The sequence below is a fragment of the Triticum aestivum genome, chromosome 5D (assembly GCF_018294505.1).
Source record: "Triticum aestivum cultivar Chinese Spring chromosome 5D, IWGSC CS RefSeq v2.1, whole genome shotgun sequence".
Lineage (NCBI taxonomy): Eukaryota > Viridiplantae > Streptophyta > Magnoliopsida > Poales > Poaceae > Triticum > Triticum aestivum.
The window spans coordinates 80,812,332-80,824,059 of record NC_057808.1 but is presented as its reverse complement, the minus strand read 5'-3'; the positions used below and the strand labels follow the sequence as shown (position 1 = coordinate 80,824,059).

At 45.1% G+C, this 11,728-nt stretch overlaps 2 protein-coding genes across 2 annotated transcripts; both read left to right on the top strand.

The window, feature by feature from the left end:
* LOC123119580 (protein misato homolog 1) lies at positions 1 to 3,945 on the top strand. Its single transcript, XM_044539438.1, has 9 exons — positions 1 to 199; positions 281 to 382; positions 464 to 509; positions 703 to 781; positions 1,415 to 1,766; positions 1,915 to 2,164; positions 2,734 to 2,976; positions 3,059 to 3,175; positions 3,348 to 3,945. Exons 1-9 carry the CDS (start codon positions 128 to 130, stop codon positions 3,794 to 3,796), a joined length of 1,710 nt encoding a protein of 569 aa, XP_044395373.1. The 5' UTR covers positions 1 to 127; the 3' UTR covers positions 3,797 to 3,945.
* Positions 3,946 to 5,651: 1,706 nt separating this feature from the next.
* Positions 5,652 to 10,777, top strand: LOC123119579 (calcium-transporting ATPase 10, plasma membrane-type). The gene is made up of 7 exons (XM_044539437.1): positions 5,652 to 6,027; positions 6,671 to 6,725; positions 6,824 to 8,775; positions 8,880 to 9,038; positions 9,229 to 9,400; positions 9,480 to 9,778; positions 10,104 to 10,777. Exons 1-7 carry the CDS (start codon positions 5,851 to 5,853, stop codon positions 10,350 to 10,352), a joined length of 3,063 nt encoding a protein of 1,020 aa, XP_044395372.1. The 5' UTR covers positions 5,652 to 5,850; the 3' UTR covers positions 10,353 to 10,777.
* The last annotated feature ends 951 nt before the right edge of the window (positions 10,778 to 11,728 follow it).

Here is an 11,728-nt window from a genome sequence, read left to right as displayed (position 1 = left end):
CGCCAACGAGTCCACCATCTAAAATCGTTACAGCGCGAGCGAGCCGCTTCTTCATCTTCTTCTTCTCCGGCTGCGGCGACAGCAACTGGTTGCTCCGCCACGCAGTCCCCGTGAGGCGACGGGAGAGATGAGGGAGGTCGTGACGGTGCAGGTCGGCGGCTTCGCCAACTTCGTCGGCTCCCACTTCTGGAACTTCCAGGTACCGTCTCCGCGACACCCTAAACCCTACCTTCTTCGTGACGACAAGCACTCAATCCCCGTCTCTTTGCTTGCTCTTCAGGATGAGCTCCTCGGGCTCGCCGACGACCCCGCCGCAGACGCCGCCTTCAGGACCGCGCCGCTCGACATGGACGTCCTGTACCGCACCGGCGAGACGCTCCAGGTAGAGCCAGGCCAAGAGCTTATCTTAAATCATGCATCACCTCCATCGGATCGTCTTAGTCACACTGCTTAATTTCGTCAGGGCGTCTCCACCTACTGCCCCCGTTTGGTATCTGTTGGTTCTCGAGGTAATTTACTTGTGCTCTTATTTTCTGTATGCGCTATTGTGCTGAATTCCCTCCCAACTGTAGCAATGTGTGACAAGCTGGCTACTCTCTTTTAAGTCTGCTCGGTATCAGGATGCCTTTGTGGGAATGTGTAACTTACCTGTTATTTTGTTGTGGTTGTGTACATTACATGTTATAATTATACCATTTGCAGGGTCTCTTGGTTCTTTAAGTTCCTCCGGTGCTCCGAGCCTGAGTAGCGCTGCCTCCGATCAGCTCAATGTCACTACATGGCAAGTGACACTCTTAACTTATCCTGAATTTGTGTCCGTGCCTCGTTTGCCTACTATGCCCCTCATGCATAGTTGGTTGTTTTCGTGGTCTGTTATACGTCATGAGCTAAAGAGAAACAGGAGGGTTTTGTCAATGTTGTTTTGGATTGCTTGTGCAACTGGGCCAGAAATGCACTAGATTCAGACTAACTGAAAGTAACTTTGGATATCCATGACTTGTTGTACAAACTGAGGGAGCATATTTAAATTGCCAAAGCAAGAACATATCACTATATCAGGATATAACCTACTGTATATATGTTTGCTTGATACTAATTTTTTGCAACCTGTAGGAGCAGTGAATTAGACTTAACCTCTTACCCTCATAATATGGTTATTTTGGAGATTGTGATGATGCATGCACTTATCCAACTGCTCTCACATTTTCTGCATGGTATCTGCATACTCTTTTCATAGAGTAACATTCAGCCTAGGAATGAGCCGCTGATAACTGTGCTTTTGTGCAAATCATGCTATTAGTGGCTAATTGCAGGCTAATATTGTCGATCATTAACTCAAGTTAGAGAGCACCCATCTGTGAAAAGTTTATCAAGCTCAGAAAGTACCTTGATGAGTCCATTCTAAATGTTGTAGGTCTGGAAATGTAACAAGATCGGTAGAAAAGCAACATGGGCGGAACTTGTTTCTGCAAAGCTTAACTGAACAAGAGCCGAACCCAAGCACTAGCAATGGTGGGAACAACTCTCAGAAAAGTGTGGAAGATAAGGACTTAGTTGAATGCTTAGAGAAGGATGTCAACTTTTGGACTGATTATACGAAGGTTCAGTATCACCCTCAAAGCTTGTATGAAATGTATGGGTCATGGACAGACTTTGACAAGTTTGACAACTTTGGAACTGCAAGGGAGGTAGTTTCAGAATGGTCTCTAATGGAGGAGATGAATGAGAAGCTAAGGTTCTTTGTTGAAGAATGTGATCACATTCAGGTCCTATATTTTCCCCAATAAACTATCAGTGAATACTCTATTTGTAGTTATACTATGGTTTATGTTTACTAGCGCAATGCACGATTTTGTATGATTTCCCCCTTATGCATTTTCTTGAGGTCTTGCATTAATCCATAATTAACTACAGGGTATCCAGTTTATTGTGGACGATTCGGGAGGGTTTTCCAGCATAGCTGCAACTTATTTGGAAAACATTGCTGATGACTACACAAACACACCTGTATTGCTTTATTGTGTGAGGGATCCAGTTACTCATGGATCATCCAGAAATCAAAGGGATACCATTACAAGATCTTTGCATGACGCTGTTTCACTTTCAAAGCTTTCATCCTTTTGCAGTTTGATGGTTCCAATAGGACTGCCTTCTCTCAGTCAAAGTATGCTTTTATCCAGACTGCCGCATTTGTTTCTGTGCTTTATTCTAGTACGATTAGATGTGTGAATTCTTATATATTTGCTAAACAGGCAGGAACATATTCTGTGCCACCATTTTTTTTATTGCATCACACTTTTTCCAGTAGCTTGGTATCACTGTTGTTTAATTTCCTGTGCATTTTGATCTTATGCTGAAAACATTGCACTTAATCACACTTACTGTCTTAATGAAAAGGCAGAACACCTGCCGGTTAGCCTAAGAAAAATCACACTTGCTGTGAAATATCAACTCATTCACTCAGCTTTCAAAGTATTGTGTATATTTTATGGGTCAACTCAGCAAACATCACCTCCTACTATAAAGTACTCCCTCCGTCCCGAATTACTTGTCTTAGATTTGTCTAGATACAGATCTATCTAGACACTAGTCTAAGACAAACTTTTTGGGATGGAGGTAATACTCAGCACGTACATTACTAAGCATATGTCTACTTATTTATTTTTCACATTATCCAAATTGAATTATTTCATGAGCATAGGAAATAATTTTTATTTAATTTCATTTCATCAGGTTCTCTGTCACCCTTCCTTTCTATACAAGATGCAAAACCATTCCACTCCAGTGCAATTTCTGCAGCAGCGATACATTCAGTAACTGTACCGTTTAGACTACAAAACGCTGGGCCGGCTTCAAACATAGCACATTCATCTGGTAATATTGATATGCGCGAACTTGTGCACATAATATCTGATCAGGGTAGGCAGAACATGGTTACTGCTCTGGACGTAGCAATGCCTGCCCCTTCTTTGAAAGGTACACATTGTATGTTCCCTGTTTGGTCCGACATGGGTGGCAACTTAATCTTTCTTGCTAACTGCATACTCTTAATTGCTAGATGGAAATGATCTGTGGAACATGAAAAGCCTGCGCACACTGACCCCTGAAATCAGTGACGAAGAAGAAGACCCATACTCTGTTGAATCATTGGTGGTTCATGGAGTTCTGCGTGCAGGTTATTGTTGAATCATTAAGCCTAGTAGTCCATTTAATTCTCACTGCCTGCCATGCTTTGCTTGAGTTCTTTCTTTGTCTGTTGTCACTTGCTATTAGCTACATTGATACTTGAATTGTACATTTATTACATGTAGAAATTACAAATACTTCATGTAGATTTGCTGATACAGGTGGGCATAGGGCATCAATATCACAAGTGAAGGACTCCGTGTACTCAGCTTATGAAGGCAGAGCTACAAAACCAAAGTTCTCCCATCTGTCAGTATCACCCTGCCCGCTCCCCATACCCCTGCCGTTCCCGTCGATCTTCAGGAGCCACATCGGCCAGCACGGCGAGATCCTCAGTAACCACGCAGAGGGAACCCAGCCAAAGGGTTCACTCGATGTCGAGTCGATACCGATGGCTGCACGCCTAAGGTCGAGCAACGCGGTCCTGCCCTTCATAGAGAGGCGCTCGCTGAGCCTCCAGAAGTTCGGCGTTGCCCGGGGCTCTCTGGGGACCCAGATACTCCGCGACTGGGGCTTCGGGAGGGAGGAGATGGAGGACATGAGCGAGCACCTGTCCAAGATGGTCCGCGCGTTTCACCCCGAGGGCGGACTAACATCGGATTCTGACTAAAACCTGACTCGGTTTCTTCTGTGTGCGCGACATATACATACTGTAGAGCTGCTGTAGGATGTTTTGTGTGGGCTAAAACTCTTGTGATACGTGTGGAATATTCTCACGCATGTAGTACCTGCTTTGCAATTGAACTGGAGATGCGATCTGGCGTGCGAGGATGGGTTTTGTGATGCATATGCCCATGGCCGTTGGTATTATCTCAGCACGGGCGTATGCAATGCCCACACATGCAATTGTTGTGACATTCTGGCCATGTTGAGCTTGGATCCAGATCTCCGTTTTCTTTTCCGTTGTTTTTTTGAGGTCAGTTGCCAATGCGATTTCTGCATCGCACTAGCGGGGAGTTTGCAGAGATGGGAAAACTGATGTGGATGGAGACCTGACTGACTTGTCAAATTTCAGAGGGCTTTGGCGTATGAGTATTGCGGAATTTGACTGTTGTGGAGCATGGAATTCAACATGGCACGGCACGAGTTTCGCTCCTGTATGATTAGATTAAATTGGCCCGTGAAACCTGGTACTAGTGTCTTGGTTTTCTTGACTTGTTGTGCCTTTGTTTTACTTCACCGTGTCTCATTTTCCACGGGGTTATAATATGGTCTTTGACACTGGCAGTAGATCTGTCTGCGTACAAGAACATGGCACCTAGCAGTTGGCATGAATGAGTGAATGATTGGTGGCGAGGCTCACGTGGCCGGCATGTGCAGATAGCGCGTGAGGCGAGACATACAAGACAGTCTCGAAAAGAGAAAATAAAGCACCTCCTGTCATGGGTGAGTGAGTGGATTAGCTAGTCATCGTTAGAGGTTAGACATGAGACACGGGGAAGAGGGCAAAGGAGCTCGAGAGTAATGAGTGACATGTTTTCTTAATCGATCGCCAGTGTGAGCATGTACGTACATCAGTTCAACGCAGAGAATGGAGCCGGTGAATGAATTCAGCCCGACGACTCCACCAAAGGGTGTTTCTCGTGTGCCATAGTAACGAGCAATAAGCGCCCCTTTCAAAAATAAACTAAAATTAATACGATAGGGGAGTGACATACTCCCTCTGTCCCAAAATAAGTATCTCAAGTTTGTACTAACTTTAGTACAAAATTGTACTAAGCTCAAGACATTTATTTTGAGACGGAGGGAGTATTATTTTTTGGTTGAGACTGATAGGCGGAGTGACCCAGAGTGTTTTTTTTGTGAGTTGAGTGACCCAGAGGTTAAGCATGTGATTCTTGCGATTCCGTCAGTGCGTTCGTGTTCCACGCCGTGTAAAGTGTGCAGCAGTTTATGCTCCTCCTCTGTATTTTTGTTCCGGAACAAAAGAATCTCTCGCTTCGTTTTGTCTCATCACGCGTCCCTTGCTGCGCAAAATATACTTCCTGTTGCTATGCTGCCTTCGCTTTTTTCATGCTGCCAAACACATTCTACGTACTACTACGAGATTTTTCTGCGCGGGTCGTCGTCTCATACTCTCATTTATACCTCTTCAATGTAATCTATACATGCCATCTCTCTCTGGGTATATCTATCTGTATCCCTTTTTTTTGCGGGGTATCTATCTCTATCCCTAGAGTATTTTTTTCCGGGGACTACAGTATTTATACACGCGCATTAATTTATACGCGCTGTATCCGGCGCCTCTAAAAGGCACCTTCCTTGAATCTTCGTTTTGGCTCTCCGTTACATTGGCAGCACTAGTGACGTTGCCGGGAGAAGAAACGCATTAGTGACGTTATTAATGAAGATATTTTCTTCTCGCAAAAAAATGAAAAAGATTTCTCTCGGTACGTACTATACTTGGCCGGAGGCCAGAGCGCGCTCCGGCCTCAGTGACTTGGGGTACTTGTTTGACCCAACGACTCCGCGAGCGAGCGCGCGATCTCATTGGTCAGGGTCAGGTCGCCACGCCCACACACACTCCCCATCCTCCCCACAAACCCAACCAACGCGTCAATCCCGGCTCGTGCGCGCCGGGGCAGGGATTTTTTGAGCCCAGCGAGCGAGCGAGCGAGGGAGCGAGGAGTCCGCCGGAGCGGCGGCGGCGGCGGTCGAGGGAGGATGGAGAGCTACCTGGAGGAGAACTTCGGGGGTGTCAAGGGCAAGAACTCGTCCGAGGAGGCGCTGCGGCGCTGGCGCAAGCTCTGCAGCGTCGTCAAGAACCCCAAGCGCCGCTTCCGCTTCACCGCCAACCTCGACAAGCGCGGCGAGGCGCAGGCCATCAAGCACGCCAACCACGTGTGTACCTCCCTCCTCTCTGTTCTGACTTCTGCTGCTGCCGCCATCCGTTCCCTGCAGTTAATTTGATCCTCTGCGCGACCTCACCTGGTGGGTTCGGGATCTGCGGCGGTTCTGGGATCTGGATGCTGGAGCTGGGTCGGCTTGGCCGCCGTGGCCGGAGCTCGTAGGGATTCACGCCGGCCGGCCGCATCCTCCACCAAGATTTAGCTTCGAGCACCCAGAGTGCTGCTGCTCGCTTAGCTTAGCTTAGCTTAGGAGGGTTGGTAGGATTGTAGCCCAGTAACCTGCTAGTTTAGCTACACACCTCGTGGAGTTCTCAAGTGAATTAACCAATTCTACCGTGTTTTGTTGGAGCATTTTGGGGCGTTTGTGATCTGCTTCTGAGATCGGGGAATGGAGCTAGTGCCAATTTGGGAGTACCTGCCTAGTTTGCTGCAACGACAGCATATGACTTCTTTGCACTGTTTTTAGTACAACAGTGCTATCCTAGTGCACGGCCATAATGGGTGTTGGGACTGGCTAGTTAGAAATCCTATTCTGGAATAATCACTGTACCAAATTCGATCCTTAAGTGGTTTATAATTAGTTCCTGCTCTTATTTCATGAGGTTACTGAAGTTCATGCTATTGATGTGTGACAGGAGAAGCTGCGGGTTGCCGTGCTGGTGTCGAAAGCTGCACTGCAGTTTATACATGGTAATAATTGATTGCACAGCTTCATGTTTTCTTGGTAGTTTTGAACATTTCCTATATACTAGTATCTAACCATGCCACTCACAAACAAATACCCCCAGGCCTCAAACTTCGAAGTGAGTATGTTGTCCCTGAAGAAGTCAAGGCTGCAGGGTTTCAGATTTGCGCTGATGAACTGGGGTCCATTGTTGAGGGCCATGACAGTAAAAAGTTGATCATCCACGGCGGAGTTGCCGGAATAGCAGCCAAGCTTGCAACATCGTCGACGGATGGGCTTGATACAGCTGAGGACAGCATGCAGCGTAGGCAGGACATATATGGAATAAACAAATTCACAGAAAGCGAGACCCGCAGTTTCTGGGTGTTTGTGTGGGAAGCTCTTCAAGATACCACTCTTATAATACTTGCTATTTGCGCCTTTGTCTCGTTAGTTGTTGGCATTACGATGGAAGGATGGCCAAAAGGTGCTCATGATGGTCTAGGAATTGTTGCAAGTATCCTCTTGGTCGTTTTTGTTACCGCGACAAGTGACTATCGGCAGTCGCTGCAATTCAAGGACCTGGACAAGGAGAAAAGAAAAATTCAAGTGCAAGTTACAAGGAAAGGTTTCAGGCAAAGAATATCGATATATGATCTTCTTCCTGGAGATGTCGTCAATCTGGCAATTGGTGATCAGGTTCCTGCTGATGGGCTCTTCATTTCTGGGTTTTCTTTGTTGATTAATGAGTCCAGCCTAACTGGTGAGAGTGAACCTGTTGTTGTAAATGAAGAGAACCCTTTTCTTTTGTCGGGTACCAAGGTCCAGGATGGGTCCTGCAAGATGCTTGTTACAACAGTTGGTATGCGAACCCAGTGGGGAAAACTAATGGCTACTCTCAGCGAAGGCGGGGACGATGAAACCCCGCTGCAGGTCAAACTTAATGGAGTGGCAACTATCATTGGTCAGATCGGACTATTTTTCGCTGTCATAACTTTCATCGTCTTGTCTCAAGGGTTAATCAGCAAAAAGTATCACGATGGTCTGCTCTTAAGCTGGTCAGGGGATGATGCACTGGCAATGTTGGAGCATTTTGCTATTGCAGTTACCATTGTTGTGGTTGCTGTTCCTGAGGGATTGCCCTTGGCAGTCACACTGAGTCTGGCATTTGCAATGAAGAAAATGATGAATGACAAGGCACTGGTTCGCAACTTAGCTGCATGTGAAACTATGGGCTCAGCTACTACCATCTGCAGTGATAAGACAGGGACACTAACAACTAATCATATGACTGTTGTCAAGACCTGCATTTGTGGAAATATCAGAGAGGTTAACAGTCCTCAGAATGCGTCTAAGTTGTGTTCAGAACTTCCAGAAAATGTTGTCAGAACTCTTCTCGAGTCTATATTTAACAATACAGGTGGTGAGGTTGTTATTAACCAAGATGGGAAACACCAGATCCTTGGTACCCCAACAGAGACAGCCATATTGGAGTTTGCAATGTCAATAGGTGGAAACTTTAAGGCGAAGCGTGCTGAAACTAAGATTGCGAAAGTGGAGCCTTTCAATTCGACAAAAAAGAGGATGTGTGTCCTTCTTGAGCTTGCTGACGGAGGATACCGTGCACATTGTAAAGGTGCTTCAGAAATAGTCTTGGCTGCATGTGATAAGTTCATAGATGAGACAGGTGCTGTTACCCCTCTTGATAAAGCAACTGCTGGCAAGCTCAATGGTATTATTGATGGTTTTGCTCATGAAGCTCTTAGGACATTGTGCCTTGCTTACAGGGAAATGGAAGAAGGCTTTTCCATTGAAGAGCAATTACCACAGCAAGGGTACACATGCATTGCTATCGTAGGTATTAAAGATCCTGTTCGCCCAGGTGTGAGAGAGTCTGTTGCAATTTGCCGCTCTGCTGGAGTTACGGTGAGAATGGTCACAGGTGACAACATAAATACAGCAAAGGCGATTGCCCGTGAATGCGGTATACTCACTGAAGATGGCCTGGCTATCGAGGGACCGGATTTCAGGGAGAAAACTCTTGAGGAACTCCTTGTGCTTGTTCCAAAAATTCAGGTTTGATGTGTTTATAATATCCTGTTGACTTCTAATAGTGCTTACCTCCTAATAGTGCTTACCATCTATATGCAAGTCTCATCTCGTAATTCCGTGTATTGAAGGTAATGGCCCGATCATCACCGCTGGATAAGCATACACTTGTAAAGCATTTGCGCACAACATTCAATGAAGTTGTTGCTGTTACTGGTGACGGCACAAATGATGCTCCTGCCCTGCATGAAGCAGATATTGGACTTGCAATGGGCATTGCCGGGACTGAGGTGAGAATGCTTGATCATTAAAGAGACCAAGCCTAATCTACTATAAGGTGTATCATACCGTATTGTTTTAATGGAGTTATGCAAATTTATTCAGCCTTTCAGGACCTGAATATTGCAAAGTTCACATTGTATTCTGGTATTCTTAATTTTTCACTCATGTTATTCACTAGCCTAATGCACTCTTATTCAGGTGGCGAAAGAGAGTGCCGATGTCATCATTCTGGACGACAATTTCTCTACAATTGTAACTGTTGCCAGATGGGGGCGCTCTGTTTACGTCAACATTCAGAAATTTGTGCAGTTTCAGTTAACTGTTAATGTTGTCGCTTTACTAGTTAACTTCTCCTCAGCTTGTTTTACAGGTATACCTCCTAGTCTTGATGATTCTTATTACTTTCTATGACATACCCTCCTATTGATAATTTGCACTTGCAATGATAGGAAATGCGCCACTGACAGCTGTTCAACTTCTTTGGGTCAACATGATTATGGACACACTTGGCGCACTTGCATTAGCCACCGAACCACCCAATGATGACTTGATGAAGAGAGAGCCAGTAGGAAGAACAGGGAAGTTCATCACAAATGTAATGTGGAGGAACATTTTTGGGCAATCTCTATACCAATTTGTTGTTATGTGGTATCTCCAGACGCAAGGAAAAACCTTTTTTGGGCTTGGAGGCTCTGATGCTGATATAGTGCTGAATACAATTATTTTCAACTCATTCGTCTTCTGCCAGGTATGTCTACTGTTGTAAATCCCCTCTTTTCCACTGGTGATGTGTTTACCAGGACCTTGGTGATAACCTACAGAAGGCAAGGCGATTTTTGATGGTTTCAAGAACCCCTAGGCCGCGAACTTAAAAAATAATAACGCAATAATGCTCTGATAGTTAGGTAAATAAACACAGCTGGTAGAGAGTTGAGTAATACATTTTTCACCCGCAAAAAAAAAGGTGCATAGTTCGACATGCAGACCTGTTGTGCCAAAGTTCTGAAATAAGACTGCACATTATTCTTAACGGGGAACTTGGACTCTCACTAGATTTGCGTGTGCTATCTCAGGTGTTCAATGAGATAAGTTCGAGGGAGATGGAGAAGCTCAATGTGCTCAAGGGCATGCTGAAGAACTATGTCTTCATGTGTGTCCTCAGCAGCACGGTCGTCTTCCAGTTCATCATGGTCCAGTTCCTCGGCGAGTTTGCCAACACGACGCCTCTCACCAGCCTCCAGTGGCTTGCCAGCGTGCTCCTGGGCCTCGTCGGAATGCCGATCGCCGTCGTCGTCAAGCTCATTCCTGTTGGGTCCTCCTGATGAAAAGGGCAACCCACCATGCGAAGGAGGTGTGGCGAAAAGACCGATTCCATAGTGTGTGGACCTGAATCCTCCATGCAGGGTCTTTTGGGATGCATGGAGAGCAAGCCTGAGAAGAGCTGCACTAGACAAATTTTAAAGCCTACGAGTGTGGCAGATTTGCATCATATTGTAGTGTATGAAGCATTTGTATCTGGTGCTGTGCTGGGGCTTAGGGCCTGCTCATCAGCAGATCTGTAAGATTGATGTCTGGCTGTGATTCAGACCAGAAAAGATGTATATTCTGTGGATCGATAAACAGAAACCTGAACATTTCGACCCCTTTATTCCGTCTCGGCATATGACCGAGACCTTCCAGGAATGGGGCGCATGTAGTCCAGACAGAACTAGTGCCTTATGTTGGATTTCAAGTGTTTACCGTGAAATTCTTGAGCTCTTCTAAGATGGTCCCAAATTGATACTATGAGATAATTGATGATGTTATATTCTGTGATTAACCAACATGCATAATATGTAAAGAAAATGTAAGAAGTGAGCATTAAATATGTCAACAATATTTATGTTCAATCTTGTATACTTATACCGTATTTATATACATAAATATTACCATTGATCAACCAAAAGTTTTGAGCAAACACTCCTCTTGCCTCTCCGAAGGTAAAAGGGAGTGTCTTGAAAAATTTGTGTTCTTAGTTATTATTAGAGCATTTCCAATAGATGGTCCAAATTTTGACGGTCCAAAACCGGAGATGTAAATTTTGGACCGCTAAAAAGTGTGTTTTGGAGCTCCGAAAAAAGGCCAACTCCAACAGATGGTCCAAATTCGTGGTCCAGAAGAGCAACTCCAATAGATGGTCCAAAACCGGCCAGGAGCCGCCCGGCTGCTGTTCAGCCGCTGTCCAGCCACTGTACAGCCGCACATATTTGAAAATAACATAAAAAATTCATGTCCACAATATCAAATTATTACATAGTTCTTCAGATCCAGGAGATGCAATGCAACACAAATCAACATAGTTTTGCACAATACAACATAGTTTTGAACAAACAAATAATGAATTTATGCGGATCTTTCGCCATGCCATTTCCAATGTTCTTCCATCAAATCTTTCTGGAGTTGGTCATGCACATCGCTGTCTCTAATCTCGTTGTACACCTTCATGAAACGTCTGATGCGCTCCTCTTTGCGCATGGGGTTAACACGAATGCCCATCAACTGATAGAAGTTGTAATCTAAATTTTTTCCACGCTCGTTCTCAATGATGCATGATCACGCAAGCGGTCATGATGTACCAAAGGATCTTTTGATCCCAAAATCTAGATGGTCCTCGCACAATAGCAAATTAGGATTGCAAAATCCCAAATGCCCTCATCTT

Excerpts from the sequence above, each read along its gene's own strand:
- LOC123119580 (XM_044539438.1), top strand. The coding sequence starts at position 128 with ATGAGGGAGGTCGTGACGGTGCAGGTCGGCGGCTTCGCCAACTTCGTC. Across the intron at positions 510-702 it reads GGTATCTGTTGGTTCTCGAG|GGTCTCTTGGTTCTTTAAGT; the intron begins GTAATTTACTTG and ends TACCATTTGCAG. Across the intron at positions 2,165-2,733 it reads ACTGCCTTCTCTCAGTCAAA|GTTCTCTGTCACCCTTCCTT; the intron begins GTATGCTTTTAT and ends TCATTTCATCAG.
- LOC123119579 (XM_044539437.1), top strand. The coding sequence starts at position 5,851 with ATGGAGAGCTACCTGGAGGAGAACTTCGGGGGTGTCAAGGGCAAGAAC. Across the intron at positions 6,726-6,823 it reads TGCACTGCAGTTTATACATG|GCCTCAAACTTCGAAGTGAG; the intron begins GTAATAATTGAT and ends AAATACCCCCAG. Across the intron at positions 8,776-8,879 it reads TGCTTGTTCCAAAAATTCAG|GTAATGGCCCGATCATCACC; the intron begins GTTTGATGTGTT and ends CGTGTATTGAAG.